At 50.8% G+C, this 21,763-nt stretch overlaps 1 protein-coding gene across 1 annotated transcript in view; it reads left to right on the top strand.

Moving 5' to 3' along the window:
- Window positions 1–18,546, top strand: part of THOC5 (THO complex subunit 5) — a 28,951-nt gene extending 10,405 nt beyond the window's left edge. Inside the window, exons 7-20 of the mRNA XM_006265826.4 lie at window positions 3,286–3,400; window positions 3,951–4,083; window positions 6,262–6,339; window positions 7,012–7,052; window positions 8,546–8,645; window positions 9,695–9,803; window positions 12,787–12,888; window positions 13,436–13,532; window positions 14,026–14,140; window positions 15,011–15,114; window positions 15,238–15,325; window positions 15,911–16,026; window positions 16,978–17,168; window positions 18,310–18,546. Of these exons, the coding sequence (XP_006265888.1) occupies window positions 3,286–3,400; window positions 3,951–4,083; window positions 6,262–6,339; window positions 7,012–7,052; window positions 8,546–8,645; window positions 9,695–9,803; window positions 12,787–12,888; window positions 13,436–13,532; window positions 14,026–14,140; window positions 15,011–15,114; window positions 15,238–15,325; window positions 15,911–16,026; window positions 16,978–17,168; window positions 18,310–18,373 (1,453 nt within the window). The 3' untranslated portion in view covers window positions 18,374–18,546. The remainder of the gene's footprint in view (window positions 1–3,285; window positions 3,401–3,950; window positions 4,084–6,261; window positions 6,340–7,011; window positions 7,053–8,545; window positions 8,646–9,694; window positions 9,804–12,786; window positions 12,889–13,435; window positions 13,533–14,025; window positions 14,141–15,010; window positions 15,115–15,237; window positions 15,326–15,910; window positions 16,027–16,977; window positions 17,169–18,309) is intronic.
- The last annotated feature ends 3,217 nt before the right edge of the window (window positions 18,547–21,763 follow it).

Here is a 21,763-nt window from a genome sequence, read left to right as displayed (position 1 = left end):
CTTGGAAAATGCAAGAGAGACTTATGTAGTTAGCAGCTGTCCCATTCCAGAATAAAACCTTCTATTCTGTTATTCCATTAGCTTGATTTTTGTCATTTCCATATGTGAGTCCGCATTCTAACTGGGGTGCTCAAGTCTTGTGCCCCTGGAGATATTCTTTGCAGTAAGGAATGTAGCAGTGAGTCAGTATTGAAGTGTACTCTGTTATGTGTGCCTCAGCTTCTATGCTCATATCTAGAGGTATACATCAGTCCAATATCGGATTGGCACCGATATAAAAAAAATTGAATGTATCGGAAATCAGCCTGATGTGTCCGATAATTTGGCTGATAAATGCCTGTGCGTGTGTGCGAGCCATGTAGGCAGTGAGGAGCAGAGCCCAGCAGGTTGGAGAGCTGCGTGCAGCTGGTAAGTCTGGTGTGGTGAAAGGAGAGGGGGGAGGGAAAGGAGGTGGGCGGGCAGATCAACACCCTCAAAGTGATGGGAGAGTGGGGTAGGCACTGCGGGGCGGGTGCTGGACAGAGCCGCGGCTTGTCCAGGGAATGTGGGGAGGGGGTCAGCAGCTCCTGCTGCTGCGTGCCACTGGTCTGGGAGTGGCTCATCCAGCAGCTCATACTGCTGCTCCCATTACTCAGCCTAGAGAGCCCAGGAGAATGGTAGGGGGGGTGCCCTCAGATCTGCACAGGGTGGGGCAGGCCAGGTGGGCTGCAGCTGAGGCTGGGGGCCACACTGCACTGCACTGGGAGCACGACCCCAGCCCGCAGCTGCAGCCTTCCTAGCCCGCCCCACGTAGATCTGGGGGCATATGCCGCCCCGCCCCCCCTGCCCCCCCCCCCCGGATGCCCTCCTGGATGAGCCACTCCTGGACCAGCGGTGTGCAGCAGTGGGAGCTGCTGCCCCCTCCCTTTGCCCTCTGGCTGAGCCATGGCTCCGTCCTGCACCCGCCCCACCACAGCTGGGCAGTGCCTGCCCCAGCCCCACTCCCTCCCTCACTGCGAGGGCCGTTTATCTGCTCCCCACGCCCTTTTCCTCCCCCTCTCCTTTTCCCACAACAGACTTACCAGCTGCACGCAGCTGTATTGGGAATCAGATCGGTATCGGCCGATATCCCTCCTTAAATATTGGCTATTGGTATCGGCCACCAAAATTTCTATCGCTGCACCCCTATCCATATCCCAGAAGTTGTTGATGTAGCAACTGCATGACACCCTTCTATCTGGGCTCATTCCTGTAATTTTTCTGATGCCTTTCTTAGTGAATCTTGATGGAAAGATCAGGCATGTGAGGCTTTCTTTGCCTGGCAAAGAACTGCAGGCAAGCTCATGACTTTGTATCTATGCTCACTGCAAACCCTTTCCAGGTGCCTTCAGAATGCTCAGCACTTTGCAGGAGCAAAGGTCATTGTGAATGTCATCGTGTCCACAGCCATTACCAAGTCTAAATCAACTGCATCCTGCTCAAGAATCGCTTTAGTTTGTCTTAAACATTTCTGCACGTTAAAAGCTGTTTTTAAAGAATAGCTGGCTTGAGATTTTCCCATAGAAATGAATGGCAGACTAACAGAATCACTGATTAGTGTGGAGAATCCCAGCTCTTGTGCCTATAGTGTTTGTGGTGTCTTTCCCCTAACTTGACAGATCTAGTGACATGGGATGGTGGCTCTTGAACCAGCTTAGTAGTGGCTCTTTACTCCATAACCCTTCACAAAGGCAGCTTCATAGTGGTTCTGTTCCTAAGTCCAGCTGAGCAATTGCACCTACCCCTGGCATCCTGCATGGTATTTCTGACTACAGCAGATTTATAACACTGCCTTTACAAGCCAGACTCTTCTCTGAAAGGTACCTCCATAAACACAACATTATGAGCATCTGCCTTTGTCTCACTGGTTCCATTTCAAACAGCCTCATTAGACAGGGTTGAGGGTTTTCAGTTGAAGCTGTTTTTAATGGAAAGTTGGGTTTTTACCCAATTATATTTTTTTTCTCCTGAAAAGTTCCTGCTTTCCACAGGCATTTGAAGGGGTAGGGGTGGGAGGGTTCAAAACTGCTTAAATATCAAAATACTTTGATTCTGAATTAGAATAGTAAAACCATAGAAAATTATAATTGGAAGGGACCTTGAGAAGTCATCTTGTCCAACCCCCTGGTCAAAGCAGGACCATTGCCAACTATATCATCCCAACCAAGGCTTTGTCTAGCTGGGTCTTAAAAATCTCCAAGGATGGAGATTCCACATCCTCTCTGGGTAGTCTGTTCCAGGGCTTTACTGCCCTCCTCACAAGAGAATTTTCATATCTAACCTAAATTTCCCTTGCTGCAATGTGAGACCATTATTCCATCCATGGGATCCACTAGTTGCTGTATCCATGGGACTGCTGTGATTCAGGCCCTCCTTCACTCCAGGGGAGTTGAGTACATCGTGGAAGGCAGAGTCTCCAACCAAGGAGGATGAAGCATCTAAGCTGAAGTTGTCCCACCCAGGACCACAGTGACACTACATCAACATATTCCAGTGTTCAGGTCTCCCACGCTTCAGATGACCATTAATATTTTGCTTAAAGGCTATGAGTCCTGGACTCTAAGTCTGGAGCAGGTCTCTCTCCATCTTACTTGTCATAGTCCACATGAACGGTTCCATGGGCCAGACAAGGTTCTCAGTGATCTGTAAAACCTCACTGTCTTCTGTTGGTTCGCAAATGGATCACTAATCTGTGCTTAATTTAAAATAACAGGGGCACAAGATGGAAAAGTGTCTTGAGGAATTGTTTTGGCTCATTAGGACTAGCAGAAGCTATAAGACAGTAGGGATTTTTGTCAATGAAGTCAACAGATGTGACGCTGGTATTGGAGCAAGCTTGGCAAATAAGGAGGGCCAATTATAAGATACTTCTCAGAGTAGACCCGCACTTGGACTGTATTGCAGTGTTTGTTAAATGACATTCTATGCTCCTTAGATGTGAGGCAATTTTTCTTCAGTTTTATTTTCCTGATGTACTCAGGTTTTTCCTGCCTTTCCTTTTACCCCTGACTTAAAAAAATAAATAGACCTTTTTCTTTATTTTGTCACTTTAGATGTGACAGTTGAGGTCAGGTAATGATTGAAGCAGGATCTAAAGCTAATTTCAGAGTACAGATTGAGCTATCACAATCCAGGAACCAGTGGCAGTGGAATCAGACGAGATGTCAAAGTTTAGTAATGCACTGATAAGGAGCAAACATTCTCAGCTAACATCTGTTCTCATCGTGAATGCAGTATGTCACTAAACTGAACTTCCCCCCCTTGCAGGCTGGCAGAAAAGTATAAGGAATGTCTAACCAGCAAGGAGAAAATCCTGAAGGAGATTGAGGTGAAGAAGGAATATCTGAGTAGCCTCCAACCTCGGCTGAACAGCATCATGCAGGTACTCCCTAAGCCAAATTTCACCCTCTGCTTTGTCTGTGAGGCTTGGGCCACTTGCAGAGAATCTTGGGTGGGTCGGAGCACATTGTGCTGTCCTGTTCCAAAACACACAATTAATGGAGGTAGCTCACTTAGAAGAAAACCTGAAAGGTGAATTGAGGCTGCTGAGAAGAGTCATGTCTGCTCTTGGCTATGTTGCCTGTCCTTCTAGGTGAGGACTTTTCTTTGAGTCTCCCTTGTGTCAGCAGCGTTTGCAATGGGTTCATTAAATGGGCCCTTTTCTGGAGAGCAGTGTGTAAGAACATTGCCTTGACTTGTTTGGGGGGAGCAAGAGAAGGAGCTGGGTATCTTTTTTCTTTGAAGCCAGTTATCTAGTGAAGGAGGCTTGTCCCAAGTTTCCCTTAGGCTGTCAGCACTGCTCATTTGCTGCTGCTGAGTGGCACAATGTCTGTTCTGCGGGTCCTATTCCACAGACAGGAAGTTCTGGGTGAGTGGCCAATGTGCACACTACTTTAGTACCAATGCCATGTGTTTGCCTTGTGTCCCACCAGGCCTCCCTCCCTGTCCAGGAGTACCTCTTCATGCCATTTGACCAGGCACACAAGCAGTACGAGACAGCTAGACATTTGCCACCACCTCTGTATGTTCTCTTTGTCCAAGCCAATGCCTATGGCCAGGCCTGTGGTGAGTACTGACATTAGATTCTTGGGGGGAGCATGCTGGGAGGTCTGAAGCAACCTTCGTATAAGTTGTTGAAAGCCAGCAGTCTAAGGGGGTGGGCAGAGTGCACCCCCCCCCCCCTGTCGTTTCCCTGATGTCTGCAGAAAGTACTGTGTTTCTGAAGTTTTGTTGGTTTGGCTGTTCAAGAGAGTCCCTCCAGTGCCTGACTTGAAGGAATTGCCATGAGAGTTAATTCCAGATCTGCCACTCCATTTGCTGGTGTCCCCCCTCAAGCTTGCATGAGGATGTGGTTGTTACAGCAGTGAGGGCAAACATCCCAGTTACAGAATGCCATTCCATTTTAAATAGCTGGCAGTCTTCCCTGCCCTGGGGGGATTAGCACTGGGATCTTCTGCCCTTTGGCAGGAATGTTGAGGACTATTAATCTTGGGCCCACATTGGGGGAGGGGAGAGGTGTTAACTCTTCATGGTTCCCAACGTAAAGCAAAGTCAAAAACAACTGCTAGGTGCAGCGGTGGCCTAAGATGGAGCCAGGGGGTGCTATGGATTTCATCCTTTTTGTTGCACCTATGCAGCAAGAAGGCAAGACCCCATTCTCTTTGGGCCTTAGTCCAAGCTCCTGCAGTGGCAGCCCAGGATAACCCCCACCCCTTACTTGGCAAAATTAGCCTGTCTAACCGCTGTTTGCCTCTCAATACACAGCAGTGTGTTACTGCCTCTCTTGTTCTGTCTTTCTCCCTTTTGTCCCTTCTCTTCTTCCTTTTCTCCCTCCCTCCTTTCCGTCCCTTTTTCCGGCCTGTCCCCTTAGCTCACATGAAATCCTCCTCCCAGCCCCTTAGGCAGGGTGAGTACCTTTCATTTCTTGTGTCTAAGCCCTGCAGGAGCCTGGTGGGGATGGGGCTGCTCCATTAGACCCAAATGGCTTATATTAAAATAAAAAACTCTTCTCCCATTCCCTGGCAGAGTATTTAGGAGCCCAGAGAGGCCCCTTCATGGAATTCCCTTGAGTCTTCTCTGCAGTGCTTGGTTATCATAGCAATGAGTGCCCTGAGGGACCCTATGGTAGAGTCTCTGAGGTGCTGAGACTCCCAAGACCTTATCAAAATGCATCAGAGCTGGTGTCTGTGTAGCCCAGTCTCCTGTCTCTGCCACTGGCCAGTTTCAGATGTCCCAGGAGAGCTGCAAGAGCCCAGCCAGCCCCTTCCCCCTCCCACCATTTGGGTCTCATCCTGATCCCTAACAGCTGGGGATTGGCCTGAGCCCAAGAGCACTGGGCTCTATCTCCCTTCCAAAACTGCTGCTACTTTATTCTCCAACTCTGGCTGGTTCTGTTACCTATATTCTTGTCCCTTTCTGACCGTCATTAAATTCTGGGCCTCAGCAGCATCCGTGGACAGCAAGTCTGGCAGTCTAACTACTACCTGTGAGAGAGCATTTCACTGGCACGGTCCCAAACCAGTCCAGCCTTCCAAATTTCCCTCCCTTGTTCTGAGTGCGGAATGCAGGGAGATGAACATGCTCAATCCTGTTGGGACCAGCTCTGTTCTCCACTTTTTCTTTTCTTGACCTACTCATTTCAGATTCCTTAGCCCAATGCACTTGCTTACTATTATAGGGGGAGCCTGGCAGAAACACCTAGATAAGGTGCTGTGTTGCACAAAATCCTTTAAGATGGTACCACAACCCACCTAGCATTTTACCCCTTGGTGAAGTACATGCCTACTTTTAGTCTGTGCAGTTTAGATGAGGGCTTTAACCATGTGAACCAATATGGTTGAAGAATTACTCCCCTGCCCTGGGTCTGAAACCACCATTGTTTTGCATGGTGGCCAGTGTCATCATTACTATGGAGAAGAGCATGAAATATTGGGCCAAGGGTGTGCTCTTGCTGTAGTCCTGCAGCCTGCTAGCCAGTGTAGGAGTCGCATCTCAGTAGCATAACTTTACAAGTGACCCTGAAGGTTAAGGTTATTTGTCCCTAAGGCATTGAATCTACCAGCCATGAAGTGACGAGGGGGCCACGGTAATACACTGATAACCTCTTAGCACCCTGTCTACCTCCCCCTTTCCAACCTCAATACTTATCTGGGCCATGACAGCCTGCAGTGTCAGTGCTCACATTGGCTGGCTAGCTGGCTTTCCCACCTTGGGGCAGGGTTAATGACAATCTTCCCTCATCAGATAAGAAGCTGTCTGTAGCAATTGAAGGGAGTGTGGAAGAAGCCAAAGCCCTCTACAAACCTCCAGAGGATTCCCAAGGTACATCACAAGTCAGTTCTGCCTTGCCTTGCCTTGCTTTGTCTGGCAGGCAGTCAACTGATAAAAGTGGGAGGGGCAGGGGGACAGGGAGGGTTCCTTGGGAGGGGCTGATAATCTCTCTTTGCATGCTGGCTGCCTAGGCAGTCTTGACACTTGGGCACCTTCATTATGCTAGAGTCATTCTCTAGAAGAGAGACTGACAGCTCAGTAAGCAGCATGGCATTCAGCTTGGGGGCTGTTAACACAGGCCTCTCCATCCTAGTGGTTTGTGGGGGAGTACTTGAGAACAAAGAGATTTTCAAATGGCTTTAAAGGGGCTGACAGCCTACTAAGACCCTCTGGGAGTCTCTTGCCTGAGTACCCCTGTGAAGGACCAACATTCTCTCAGTGGATGGTGCTGATGCCTCGAGGACTTAACACTGTAGTGCAGGGGTTGGTGGGCACTGGCAGTGGCCCTGATGCACTCCATACCTTGGTATCTCTGTTGGAAATGCACTGAGCTGCGCTACTTGGAGAGTATCTTCATAATTTCATAGTTCGTAGGGTCAGAAGGGACCTTGACAGATCATCAAGTCCGACCCCCTGCTATGGCAGGAAAGAGCACTGGGGTCAAATGACCCCAGCAAGGTGTCTTGTTGTGACCCTTGCTTATCCCTGTGTTTGAACTTGCAGATGATGAAAGTGACTCTGACGCCGAGGAGGAGCAGACCACGGTAAGGCAGTTTCAACTCTGATACTCTGGGTTGTACACTAAATATTGCTTCATGGGACTGAACCAAGTGCTGTTTCCACCAATGCCCAGAGTGAGTGGGTCTGAGCTGGCGCTGGCTGTTTCTGACACTGCCACCAATCTGCTGTGGGGGCCTTGGCAGAGTCACCTCTTTGTGCTTGAATGTCTACCTCTGCAGCATTCAGTAATGCCTCCTAAAGGGGACTGAAGGAGGATCAGTGCTTGCAGAGTCCTTTAAGGGGCCTGTTTTCAATTGCAATGAGAACTTCGCACTGAATTGCCATTAGTGCCTTGGAAATATGAAGGTCTTGTGTGAGTGGCTCTGTGGATGTTTTGGGACGACACAGGTGTGCACAGAGCTGGCTAGGGAGCAGCTGTTCCCAATGGGGAAAATCTCCAGGATTTGAAATTTGCATTTGTTCCAGTGCAGGGTGAAACTAAGCCCTTTATAAACAATTTATGGCCAAATGAGAGCAGAAGAGAGACCTGCTGCAGAACAGCCAATAAGCTAGGAGTAAGGCTATTTTTCTGGGGGACAGGAGACTCTGCTTTCAAGTTCTTTCCCCAAATACGCCCTAGCAGGGACTTCAACTCAATTTCCTACAGGCTAGGGGAGTGCTGTAGCCATCTGCCTATAGTGTTGGTCTCAGTCTCTTCTCTTGGAACCATTCCATTTTATAAAAATAGTCACTGGTCCAGAGAGAGGAAAGGAAAGATGCAGCCTAGTAGTTGTGACATGTTTGTTTCTCTGGCTAACATTGGAAACTTTTTACTTGCTGTACAGGATCTGCATCATCCATAGGTGACTTTGCTGAGATTCAGGTCCTCAAGAGCTTTAGAGCAGTGGTATCAAATTCACCCCAGGCCCCAGGTTGGATCTAGACTGCAGGGGCTTTCCCTGGGCAGGATTTGTAGGGCCACCAGCAACTGTAGTGGGGCCATGTTTGAGCACCAGCTTGGGGCCAAGGGCCTGATGCCGGTGGCCATGTCCATTGGGATTCAGAAACCCTGAATTCTGTGACAGGCCACTCCACAACTTCTGGTATTCCATTGGACTGCTGGCGGGCTGGACAAATTGGTTCTGCAGGCAGTATGCTTAACATCCCTCCTCTAGGTGCACATGTAAGTGGGATGTGGGAAGTCAGATGGTTAGGAGTAGATCAAGAGCTAGTGATCTGACAGGAGGGGCAGGCACCAGGTGTTCCAAGATCTGACACAAGTCCCTTCTTTAATCACGTGCAAGTCTCTTAATTTACACGCCTCAGTCTCCCCATCTGAAAAGTGGGGAGTGACACTGCACTAAATAGCACACTGGAGTGTTATGTGGATTGGGTACAATGTATTTGGTGAGTAGCGTTTTGCGTGTCAGACTGAGAAGTTTCTCCCATAAGCCTGCCTGGAAGAGTTGCAGTGGGGCAAGGGGGTGAGAGGGACCCATGTTCTCAGAAGCTGTGGTTCTTCTTTCCCTTACTGCAGAAGCGCCGCCGGCCCACGCTGGGAGTGCAGCTGGATGACAAGCGCAAGGAAATGCTGAAGAGACACCCGCTGTCTGTCACCGTTGACCTGAAGTGCAAAGGTACAAGGATGGTGGTTCCCCAGGTCAGGTTCTGATCCAGGTGTAAGCCCACTGGCTGACCTCATCTGAGCCACTCCAGGCTTACGTTAGCGGATGCAAATTCAGAATCTGGTCCCAGGACTAGAACTCGATAGAGGTGTCATGTTTCCAGTGGAAATGCAGACTTGCTGTATGCCCAATTGCACAAGCTGCATTAGTGTCCCGTATAGGAGTGAACAGTGGTCTTGATGGTAGCCCTGCTGAGAGTGAGCCCAACTATTCCTGATAGGTGAAGGAGAACAATCAGACCAACATCTTTGATTATCACTTCCCTTGTTTTCACACCAGTAGTGTCAGTGTCTAAGACCGGACAAGTCTGCAGTTTTAAAGTAGGGGGGGCTAATAAATCAGCTGTAACTGCTTCACCTGGGTCTCTTTCACAGTAAGTGGAAACCACTGCATTTTCTCATATACAACATGCACCTTTTTCCAAAAACCAGCTGCTAGAAATTGGAGTACATGCTATATGTGAAAAATAGTCCGAGTGGGTTCTGCTGCTTACCAGGGGAAACCAAAAGTAAAATCTGCTGCAACTCACAGGGATCAGAACAGTGGGCAGCCTCAGCTCCCTAGCTGCTGCTACTCATTCGTACAAGGAAAGATCTTTTTTTTTCCTTCGTTGTACCTTTCAGAAACAAAGTGTGCATTCTATTCCAGGTCATGTTGTATGCAAGAAAATATGGTAAACTCCAGTAAGTTGCTGCCTATTTAATTCAGAGGCGGATCAGTGCAGTTCTGCTTGACTTACTGCAAGAAGGGGCAGATGACTGCAACAAATCATCTGTTGGCAAGTCTCCCCATCTCTTCACAAGCAATAAAATTGTTTGTATCCACATCCTAAGTCCCTCCATTAGGAGAATCGCAAAGCATGGGTGAACCAGCAAAAACCCTAATGGAGCTTCCACTTTCATTGAAGGGTTTTCTCCTCTGCCCTGCTCCTTCTCCCCAACACAGCTGGGGCTGGGCACAGGGAGAAAAGGCAGCATTCCACCACTTCTATTTCTGTGCAGATGAGAGTGTGCTGCACCTGACCTTCTATTACCTAATGAACCTCAATGTCATGACTGTGAAAACCAAGGTGACTACTGCTGTGGAGATGACTACGCCCATCAGCGCTGGGTAAGCTGAGAACACTGCAGAGCACAGAACCCAGTCTGTCTTGGCCCTTGTACTGTGGCTGGAATTATTGTCTGGCATTGATCTCTTGCCAGGAAAATGCTGCTGCTTTACAGTGTTTCACTTGGAGCAACTGGCTGGCAGAGCTGTGGAGGAGCCAGGGCAAAAGGGTGTGAATGTGTCTCATGGGACATGTTTCACAGGACCTAGGCTGAGCTGAATTGTTATTCCTTCCTCCTGCCTGTGCAGAGCAGCACCTCCAGTGTTTAGAGGGAACCTCTGTCTCCCTGACTCTCCCTTGGAGAAGCAGTTGCTAGCTACTTGCATAGGTATCTGTCTGAGATGGCTTAGGGTCACTCTTGAGTTCTCTCCAAGCCTATGGTTCTGTGATGCTCTGTACCAAACTAATGCTTCTGCCCTGGGTAGAGGAACTTGGAAGAGCCTGTAGATCAGGGGTGGGCAAAATGCGGCCAAGGGGCCAGATGCAGCCCTCCAGGCAATTCTATCCAGCCCTCCAGGCCCCTAAAAATTTTAGAAAATGTAATATTTATCTGCCCTTGACTGCCTGTCATACGGCCCTTGATGGCTTGCCAAAACTCAGTAAGCAGCCCTCTGCCCAAAGTAATTGCCCGCCCCTGATGGTTGCTCTATACCCCATCTCAGCCTGTCCTTGATCAGATGGGAGAAGGAAGCAGCTCTACTTCCCCCAGTTTACCAGCAGGGGGAACTGCAGACTTCCAGATCTTCCCAAAGGAGGCAATTGGTCCCTTTGCCCACACAGCAATTTTTTCCCTCAGCAACCAGGACCCATCCCAACCAGCCTGTGCGAGGCAGCCACAATGGTGACGCAGCTGCTTGCTGAGCTGCACTCCTCCCCACGGTCCTTGAGCTTTCAGGACAAGAGGCAGAATCCTTTCTTAATCCCTGATTTATCCTCTGCAGGAAGGGAGAGGAGCTGGGGTTAAAGGGAGAGATTCCCTGAGGTTTGATTGAGAGAACAGCCGGCATGTGTTGGGAGCTGAATGGCCGCCTGGTGTGTGGGGTGCATCTGCTGCAATTGCCAGAGTGCCCAGGTCTCCCACTGGGAGGAGGGCAGATACCATCTTGCAGCTGAATAGCTTTCTTCCCATCCCCAGGCCTGTGCTTGCTGCTCCCGCTCCACTTCCTTGCTCTGCAGGTCACCTTGTCTCAAGTGCTGTAGATAAGGCCTTATCTCTGGGGAATTCCCCTGAGACTACTTCAGCTTGATTAGTGAAAGAATGTGGCCGGAACTGCAGTTGCAGAAGCCTGCCCTGGATGTTAATTCAGCTGAAAATCTCCATCTGCCCAGCTGCTTGGTCTGGGTGCTGAGAGCTCCTTGGATGGGATGGCAGATGATGGGCTAGCATGTTTGCACCCGCTACCATGACCTTTGTCTTGGCCATGGACATTGGCAGTAGCTAACTCCCTACTGAGCAGGTCCCCTTTGAGGCAAACCTTTCCTGTGTTGCAGTGAGTCGATGGGGGTCTGACTACAGTCTCTTCCAGATGGGGCACTTTGTTTCTCCTCTCCCCCCCAGCTACTGTTTTTTGACTGCTCAGTCTTGCAGCAAGATTCCTTGGTTCCTTGATGCTTGGCGGAGGTCATGGCCAAGTTAAGACAGCTTTTATACAGACAGGTTTTACTTAATTTGATATAAGAATGAGCAATGAGATCCATGCAGGCAGCTTTGGGTTTGTTGGGCTCTTAAGTCCTGTTTAATTTGTATCATGGCTGTGGTCTGTGTTCAGAATGCCACCGATTTGCAGTGTAGGCAATCCTCGGACTTACGACACAATTGGTTCCTGAAAACCATATCTTAAGTCAAAATGTTGTAACCTGGAACCGATTTTCCCCCCCCCCCCCCCCCCCCCCCCCCCCCCCCCCCAAGAACAATATTATTAATGGGGGTTTGGTTCCTGAACCAAGGCCCAATACCCTGTTTATCACTCATGGCGGCCACTGCTGTCATCCACCACCTCGTGCTGCTGCACACCACTTTCACACGGCTGGCTGCACATCCAGTTCTGTGGGCTGCTGACGAGTGACATGTGATTGGCTGGGTGCGAGGCCTGTCAGCAGCCTGTGGAGCTGCACGTGCGACCAGCTGTGTGACCGCCGCTGCCATCCGCCGCCCCGTGTCACCTCTGCTTGCAAGCCCCCCGCTCTTTGTCTGGCCATCACCCCGCCCCTGCTGCTCCGTGTCCAGCTAAGCGTCATAAAGTCGAAACCATCATCGGAAAGTAGAAACAGGGTGTCAGTTTATAAATGTCTTAAGTGCTGTTCATCATAACTCAAATGCTGTAAATACAGTCGAGGACTGCCTGTATTGGGTTCTCAAGGTAGCACCCCCAGCTGTGGCTCGTACCTCCCAGCTGTTCCTGAGTCTCTGCCAACTCAGGAATTCATGCATCAGGTACATTTATGTCAGGGTTGTCCAGATGCTGGCCCCTGGGCTCCCCCCAGGCTGCTGCTGCTTCCCCCTTGCTCTGGATGCAGAAGCTAGGGTCCCTGGGCTCCCCCTCCCTCCACCAGCTTCTACTTCCTGCCTCTGCCCCAGATATGGGGCATGACAGCTCAGGCACAGTCTGCAGTGCTAGGGGAGCCTGCAGCTGGGGGACTGAGGGTGGGGGCAGGGGCACTCTTACGGCATGTGGCCCAGGGGCCCCGTGGCTCATATGGGTGTGGCCCTTGCTGATGCGGCCTGCATGGCTTGTGGTGGACCCCAACTGGTTAGAAGTTGGGTAGCCTTCAATTAGGTTATGTTATTTACAGCCGCAAGAGCTGGAGGTAGAAGCAGCCTCCACCATCTGTGTTCAGTGAAAGCTTTCGCAAGAAGTAAATCTAGTGATCCTGGGACCTGCTTGTAGTGTCCATAATCCCTGGCCATACAAAACTGTTCATAATGCTGAAGAACTCTGGCCCTGGAAAAGTGCATGGCTAACTCTACCCTTTGCCCTCTGGCAGAGACCTCCTGTCCCCGGATTCCCTTCTGAATTGCCTGTATCCTGGGGATCATGGGAAGAAGACTCCTAACCCAGCCAACCAGTTCCAGTTTGACAAAGTTGGGTAAGTTGGCCCAGTCTCTGTCCCTTCCGTCCTACCCAGTGCCACCAGCAGAAGCCTGTCAAGACAGTGCAGCCTAGAGCAGGATTCTGGTGTGTTGGCAGCTGTTTCTTATGGTGTGCTGCCCATCTGGAGTGCAGATCAGAGTCTATTCTAAGGACCTGCTTGCCTAGTGGAAAAGAGTAGTTAGGCTAAGTGGCAGGCTGTGGGTTGCTTCTCTCCAGCCCAGCTGGGCAAGATAGGGGCTATCTTATAAACTTTTCTTAGTTGGGAAATGAGCTCAATTGCTTGGGATTCAAGGTGCACAAACACCTTGGTCCTGGCTTTGAGGGCACCATCTCAATGATTGGTGGGTACCTTGCATCACTGGGAACTCTATCCTACCATTAGACGGTGTCTGGTGGGGCGTTAAGGGAAGGGGCTGCTGCTGATGTTCAGATGAACGTCTTCAGGCCCAGCAGCTCTAGCTTGCACACAAGGGGGTTGGAGGGGGTGGGGTAGTGCTTCTCTTTCACCATGCTTGAGTAATATTTCCACTTTGTCTCTGAAGCATCCTGACTTTGAATGACTATGTGACAGAGCTGGGGCATCCCTATGTCTGGGTGCAGAAGCTGGGAGGCTTGCATTTCCCCAAAGACCAGCCACAGGTATGTCCAAAGCTCTAGCTCTCCAGCTGCTGAAGTCTTGCCAGGCTATCTTCCCTTGGCTGTCCCTGCAGCAGTGCTCTTGCCTGAGCCAGGGGTTGTCATTCTTTTAAGATCCAAAGCCAGGGTGCAATGGCATTTGCTGGCTACTGCAGCATCACTGATGATCACGTGTCTGTCCTTTAGGGGACATGAATGGGGGAGGGGTACTGATGATGTGCTTCTGCCATGGCCCAGGCTCATTAGCTTGGTGGGAGCTAAATCTCAGCCTGATTCCTATGTGCACAATTCAGGCAAACTAAGTTGAAGGGGTCAGAGTCATTCCAGAGAAAAGGGGAGCTATGTTTTAAGCTCTTCCTTCCAGAGGAGGCTAGGTATTGCCAGGCATGTGCAGTATGATGCTCAAGGGATTCAAGCACAGCTGTCGACTTCTCTGCGTGAGTAGGGGGGTAGGCAGTAGGGAATACCTGCATATAATGTTCCCTTCCCTCTGCAGCACACAGTGACTGCAGATAACTCCCTGAGTGCAAGCCACATGGAGATGACCATGAAGTTGCTCCGGACAAGGCTGCAGTCCCGGCTGGCTCTCCACAAACAGTTTGCTTCACTAGGTGAGGATGTCCCAGCCTACCTGCATCTCCCTCCTCCTGGTACCCCCACTCCAACCCAGGACTTTCCCTGTGAAAACAGGGACAGCTGTTTGGATGAGGTTTTGGGGAGGCAACAATATGGTGTCTCCTTTAAGGGGTTCCCTGTCTGTTCTTTCCTATGGTGCCACCATTCCCTGCCCCCACCATGCAATGCTTTATTCTGAAGCTCCTGCTTTTAGAGGAGGAAAGTCAGGGTCTGCATTCCTGCAGCTGCTCTTCTTCCCTCAGACAGTGAATGTCTCCTCTTCTCTTCTGCGCTTGTGGGGAGCTATTTCCTGTACCTCTATACAAACAGCACTGTACTTACTGCCCTTTCAGCAGCCAGACCAAGTACCTGCAGCAGATTTGTCTTAATTGGCCAGTGCCGCAATCCTTACCTGCCGTCAGAAACTCCAGATGATCTTACTGTCTTCAACACTGTGGCCAGTAGTAAAGACTCGGCAGCCACAGTGCTACTGTGCTTTTCTGCTGGGTCAAGAGGCAAGCTGTACTCCAACTGACTTGCACCATACCTGGACCAGCTCTCCCAGTCTGTATTTTCTCTCTTCTACCACTGTGCTAGGAATCACTTCAAAATAGCTTCCTGAAGCATGCTAGGCTTCCCCATCACCTCACCCACCACCACCCAGTTTGTGAGACCTGATGTGATCTCAGCCCAGGCAAGTCACTGTCAGCATAGGTATTGACAGACAAAGGCCTATGGAACCCAGTTTTTTTCTGGTGCTCAACCCACCGCCATCCACATTCTGTTCCTGTTGCCCTGGTAAGAATGTTAGTTGGGCTAGATCCTGCCTGCATGTAGGTCATTGCTGGCTTGTCACTTGCTTTCAGAACATGGCATTGTGCCAGTCTCCAGCGAGTGCCAGCAGCTCTTCCCTGCCAAGGTTGTGTCACGCCTGGTGAAGTGGACGGCAATCACCTATGAAGATTACCTGGTAGGTGTAGAGGGCAAGGAGCTGACTTCCTCTCCCCATTCCCAGCACCTTGTCCCTGTCCTTGGCTCCCTTGCTCTGAGCACCCTGCTTCGCTCAGCCCCTTGGGTGCTTCTCCCCTTGCAGGAGCTGTCTTACACCAAAGACATCGTGGAGGCTGGCTTGGCTGAAGACACCCACCTTTATTACATGGCACTGATAGAAAGGGGGACAGGTAGGTGCCTGCCTGCGTTCTCCATTGCCAGTGAGTGACACCTCAGCCTCCCCAGTGTCATCGTAAGCCATAACCAGAATCAAGACAGCGGCTCCTTCTAACCAATCCTTCCACAGCATGGCAGGCCCCCTGAGGAGGGGGGCTGCCCATCACCGAGGGCACTTTTACATTTGCTCTGGGAGTGTGGAGGGGTGGCACTCTAATTAGAGTGCCTCCAACAGCTGCTTTAATTGAAGTGCTGCTGCATCTTGTGTATCAGTGTCCCCATGCTTAAAAATGGCAGTGGGGGTGCTTGAACTGAAGCTTGTTCAATGAGCTTTAGTTCAAGTGCCCCGCTACCATTTTTAAGTTCAGGGGTTCAGGGGTGCTAATATGCAAGGCGCAGGAGGCTGCTGGAATGTGGCAATTGCCATGCTCCAGCAGACTCAAATAATCGAGTGCTCCAATGCTCTGGAATTCCAGTGCATCGGAGCAACCTCCACATGTGTGCGTAGGTGACCCAAAAGACCAACCAAGGGAAATGTCTTGAGTGGTGCATGGACAACATGAGCTTCATGTAAACCTCTCTTCTCTTTCCTGCCACAGCCAAACTCCAGGCAGCTGTTGTGCTGAACCCCGGCTACTCCTCTATGCCGCCTGTCTTTAGCCTCTGCCTGACTTGGAAAGGGGAACGGACCAACAACAATGATGACAACATTCGGGTAAGCAGGAGGTGGGGAAAGGGGCTGCATAGGAGGGGTTGGGTCTTGGAAAGTAGTGTGCCTCTGAGGCATGCTCCCTTGTTGGGGCAGATCTGATTGGGACGTTACTTATAGGGTGGCCAGACCCTGGCTGTTGGAACCAGGTGATCACAGGGCATTTCCTAGGTGGCAGGTCTGCTTGACCTGTAGAATGGGCAGTGAAGCATGAACTTCCCTCTTGTGAGCAACCTAGATAGAGTCCATGAGTAGGAGTGGCATTGAGGGAAGCAGAAGATGAGCCTGCTTGGGGGAAGAATGGAAAGGAACTGGGCTTCTAGGGGCAGAGTTCCAGCCTCTCATTGCAAGAAAGGGAAAGCTGGCACTAGTTAGGACTCAGGTGGAGCCCTGCATTTGACTAAAAGTATGTAGGGAAACTGGGGAAGGTCCAGAGGTGAGCAGTGACTGTAAGGAAAGGATTGGGAAGTAAGTTGTACCAAGAACGGTTGAAAGAACTGGTTATTTGTAGTTTGGACACATGAATATCTGGTGGGGAGGGGACCTAGCTGTAGGTTTCAAGTATTTGAAAGGCTGCTGCGAAGGAGAGAAGAGGTTATTTCCCTTGACTTGGAGACTCCCTGGCAGCGTGCTTAAACAACAGCAACACACCTTTAGATCAGACCTCTGGGAAAACATCTTTACCCTGAGAACAGTAGAAAATGGAACAAACTGCCAAGGGAAGGTGTGGAGTTGCCTCTCCAGCTGCCAACGAAAGGAGCAGAAATGGGTGCTTCAGAAGCAATGAAACTTTCATCTGTAGAGGGGGAGGGAGTATGTGACCCTTGAGGTTCCTGTAGCGGGGAAGTGGAGATGGTGATGAGCCCTAAAGCAGGAAGGATAGAGTAATGCGTGAGAGCTGACTGGAGCCCCCCAGAATGGCCTCACAGGGGTAGTCTCACCTGCTGTTTCCTGCAGGCCATGGAGAGTGAGGTCAGTGTCTTCTACAAGGAGCTGAGTGGGCCAAAGCCTGGCTACCAGCTCCTGACCAATCAGCTGCAGCGCTTGTGTGTCATTCTGGATGTCTACCTGGAAACAGAGTCCCATGACAACAGCGTGGAGGGCCCCAAGGAGTTCCCCCAGGAGAAGATGTGCCTGCGGCTCGTCAGGTGAGTATCTGCAAGGATCTTTGGCCCAACTGGCTGCCAGGAGTAGGCCATGGAGTTGGGGAGTGCTGAGATGTGCCAAGTGGCATGGGTCCCCCGGATGAAAAGGGTATAACAGGAAGTAACTGGCTGGCAGCAGAACCTTTCCCTGGTGGGCAGAGGTGGAGTGGCTCCCAGTACAGAAGAGGGGCTGCACATGTACCCACACTTGAAGTTTTGCTGCTGGAGCTCTATGGGTAAAGGTAGGAGCTGTAAATAGAGCTCATGTCCCACCTGGAGATGAGTCAGCACAGCAGCACCATTGAGCATATTCTGTGCTCTGATCTCTGTAGCTCATGTCTCCACTCGCTGTCTCTTTTCCCATGACTGAGCTGCATCACAGTCTTGGATGGAATCCTGAACCTCGAGTACCTCTGGTCCCTGGCGGAGCCGCTCAGTGCCCTACCTGCCAGCTAAAGCTATTATGTTTGGTAGCTGGCCCTTGCTCTATGCTGTGTGATACAATAGATGGCAGCTCCTCTTCCTTTGCCAAGGAGGCTGTGCTGGGCCTCTACCAACATTTGATCATAAGTAACCTCCTTGGTTTGTCCCTGTGCCTTGTCTTATCCTCCAGACAGGAGTCCTGGTCCAGAAACTGCCTCTCATGTGTCCACCCTTGCTGGGGGCTCCTGCTGAGCACTTATGGTTCTGCCCAGCAGGTTCTGTCTGGACAGTGTGCACTCATCTCCCCACATCTGATCCTGAGCACTAGTCTCTGTGTGGCCAGTTGCCCCCACACACTCTAAGCCTTGGTGCTGTCACTGTACTGGCCTCCCCTGTACAGCACAGCTATCTCAGTCCTGACCCTCTTTCCTCCTGGCAACTGCACCAGAACCCAGCCTAACTCCCAGCTGTCCCTGCCCTGGCCTATATTGAGCCCAGTTGTCCTGGCAGTTCTGTGTTTGCAGACAGGCCCCACGAGTGAAACCAAAACTCTCAGCTGCAGTGATTCCACATCAGCCTTGGTCCCTGGGTTTGGGATAGGTTCCAAGGCTACCCTCTAGGTTTCTGTGCTGGGCTCTGATGGAAGCAGGCCCCTCACCATAGAGCCATCAGCACTCACTGCATCCTGACCCATGCACTAACCTTCTGTCTCCTCCTCCAGGGGGCCCAGCCGGATGAAGCCATTCAAGTTTAACCATCCTCAGGGCTTCTTCAGTCATCGCTGATGCATCACTTAGCTCCACGGCCTCAAGTCACTGGACTTCTCAGCCCCTTAGTCTGTAACCAACTGCTGGTCTCATGCCCAGCTCAGAGTTCCCATCCATTCATTCCAGAGTGGTTTGTTTCCAGAAGGTTTTTTGTTGTTTTTTTTTTAAGTATTAAATTTTAGATAAAGGAACCCCTCTCTCTGCTTCCTGCGTCTGAGCGTGGTTCCGGCACCTGGGGGTTGCAGAGAAGGGATTAGCTGTGCCACTGCTGAGAGAGATGCCTGGCTTGCTGGCTGGGGATGGGTGTATTGTGCAGGATGCTCACAGCCTCTCTGAAGCAGTCCCAGCCAGCTCTCCAGGGGCCTGGCTCCCTTGAGGAAGAGGATGTTCATTACCATTGGACACCTGTTACTTCTCATCTCTGCCTATCAGGTCCTTTCCACCTACCCCCTCCAAACCCTTCTGGGACTGAGAGATGACTTTGTTTCAGGGCTGGAAAAGCCTGTCCCACCTGTCTCTGGAGAAGGCGGATATTTTCAGAGAAGCTGAAACTGAGGAGACTTCCCAACGTAGAAGAGCCTCTTCCACTCTTCCTGTGAGCTCCATGCCATGGAGAGAGAGGACTGGGGTGATGGAATAGTGAGCCCGCTGCTGTGGGAGTTTGCATGGGCCCCTGCTAAGAGCCTGTGACAGATTTAAAGTGGGTGCAGGCTTTGCTCAGGAGCCTGGTACATAACCAGTGGGCTCAGGAGGCCACAGGGTGCTGCCCCATATTGGGGTCTGCCTTTGTCCCCTCCTGAAATGTCACTGGCTCCCCCCAGTCTGCAGCACATTCACCCTTTAGATTTTCCCCTCTACACTTTCCCCATCTCCTCTTGGCTTCATCTGCATCCTTCAGCTGCCTGCCCTCCCTGCTGTGTGTGCTGAATCAGATTGAGACAGAGGATAAAAATAGCCCTTTAATAGAATCTGCACTGCAGCCAGAGTCTCAGCCTTTCCCGTGCTGGCAATGCGCCAGCTGACTCAACAGAAAAAGCACTTTGTGCAGCCGGGAAATGGATTTCAGGGCTGTGGGGGGAGGTGGAAGGGGGGTGCTGCACTGCTTCTGTCCAGCCCAGAGGGCAGTGCTATTTGGGCAGTAGCAAAGCAGGACTGCATCCTGGCAGAGGGGCTTCAGTGCTCTTCTAAAGCAGTGCAGGGAGTCCCATGCCATTTGCACAGCTGGGGGAGGTGCTCTGCAGTGAGGCCTTCACCCCAAGGTCCTGCAGAGCTGTGGGAGGTCCTGTGGGTGCTTGCTGCAGCAGGGCTTTGTCTCTGTGCCCTTGGCTGAATTCATGTCCTCACCATACCATCTTGCCTGCCCCCACCTTGCAGTCAGCAGCCCTGCAGTGGCCAATGGGCTTCTTCAATCAGGCAGTTTGTGCAGGGGTGACCAGGGACTCCAGATGGAGTCTGTGTCTGACTCACTTGTTTTGCATTAACGCCAAAGTGACATGGATGTTGGAAGAATTGCAGAGAACAAGCCACCAGGAGAAGCCTACAGTGCCCATGTTTCCCCCGCAGCCTCTGCAGAGGGAGGCAAAGTAACTTGCTCAGAATCACATGGGCAGCCTTGGCATGGGATGGAATCTGGGTCTCCCAGGTTTTAGATTGGCACCCTTACCATGGAGCCATCTCCCCTTCTGGTGTGGGTGTTGAGACTGTTGCCTAGGGCCAAAACACACTTGGGTAGTCCAAGTCTTCCCCTGTCAACTGCACAAATCTCTTGAGACGCTTGACTCCTGGGACTTGGGTTTTTCTTTTTTCCTGTCTCTTTCTTAACTCTGTTCTGCAGGTCCCTCAGGGCAAGATTGTCAGTTCTGCTGTGAGTGAGGATGTTGCTTCTGTGCCATTTCAGATGAGTAGCTGCAAACCTTTGGGATGCTACAAAGAAAGCACAGCCTGCATGTAGTTTTGCACTTGTCTTGCAGTAAGCTACACCTGAAATCACAAGGCACTGAGTCCCCCTGTGCACACACTTAGTCGCATCCTACTCCGCCCCTTTGTGCACACTTGGCACTTGTGTGATCATGTTCCACCCTGCCCAAATGCCTGAAAAAACATGAATGCTCCTGCTTTCGTAACATACTTTTGTCTTGGCTTTAAGAATGACCCACAAAGGCAAGCAAGGAAAGGGTTCTACCTGCCTTTACATTAACAGGATTTCAGGCACTTGAACAGGGTGGAATAGGATCTGTCTTTGGATGTACAGTGCTCCCCCTAATGTACTGCATTGCACTTCTCCCTGGGGCTCGGAAGCACATGTTCCAGGAGCTACAGGTTAGGGATGGACAGCTCTGAGGAATGTGAGTGCCTTCAGGAAGACAACTGTACATGGCAGGGGAAATACCATGATCACCACAGTGGTTTTCCCAGGGATGGGAGATAACCGCTGTTCTGGTATGGGTTAGTACTGGGGTAGAGGTAATGTATACTTACCCTCCCACTTTTATTTCCAGTGGGAAGATCTTGGCTTTACGCCCACTTTATGGAACTGGGAGGCTCCTCCCTAGCTTGCTCCTGCAGCCATATGGCTAAGGGCAAGCAAAATCTGGGGGCAGCCAAACCCCAAAGCCTCTGGGTTTGGGCCTGCATGTAGGATGCTCACCTCATGATTTGGAAACATCTGAAGCCCCAGGTTGGGGTAGAGGATGTTTGCCAGTAGTATGGCCATATGTGGTTCTTGGATGATTCATGAATCTGGAATTGATTTGACTGATTTGACTTGGAACATGATTGTTTTATTTTATTTCACTTTATTTCATTTTATTGGAAAATAAGACACCAACTGTTGCATGTCATGTCTAGCAGTAGAGTGTAGTGTCTGCAATGCCCTGGAGTCAATGATGTGTTCAAGTGATCCACCATCTTTCCCTGATTGGAGAGCACTTTGCAAATAGACCCCCACATGTAATCTCACTCCCAGGCAATGGGAAGAGGGTGAGAAGGACCTGTTCCTCTGGGGCTATGGACCTGCCTTACTCTGACTTAGCCTCTCCTAGAATGACCCAGCATGTAGGACACTGGAGTGTGGGGGCAGTAGAATGGGACAGCAGGGGAGCTCCTAGCCTGAGGGACAGCGCTTGGGAGCTTCTTCCTCATTGCTCTGCTGGATCATCTTGGCTTTATTGTTAGGGCTATGGCTGGAGAGGATTAGCTGAGATCACAGTGGCAGACAGGGGCCATTCCCTACTCAAGGAACTTGCAGTACAAATAGGCGAGACAGAACCATCAGCCCTAGTTTACAAAAGTGGGGACTAAGGCATAGAGATTAAGTCACTTGACCAAAGATACCTGGGAAGCCTGGGGCAGCACCAGGAATTGACCCAACTCCTCCTGGCTCCCAGTCCATTGCTTTAATTGCTCTGA

This window comes from Alligator mississippiensis, chromosome 10 (genome assembly GCF_030867095.1).
Source record: "Alligator mississippiensis isolate rAllMis1 chromosome 10, rAllMis1, whole genome shotgun sequence".
Taxonomy (NCBI): domain Eukaryota; kingdom Metazoa; phylum Chordata; order Crocodylia; family Alligatoridae; genus Alligator; species Alligator mississippiensis.
This window is presented reverse-complemented; position numbering and strand designations above follow the sequence as displayed.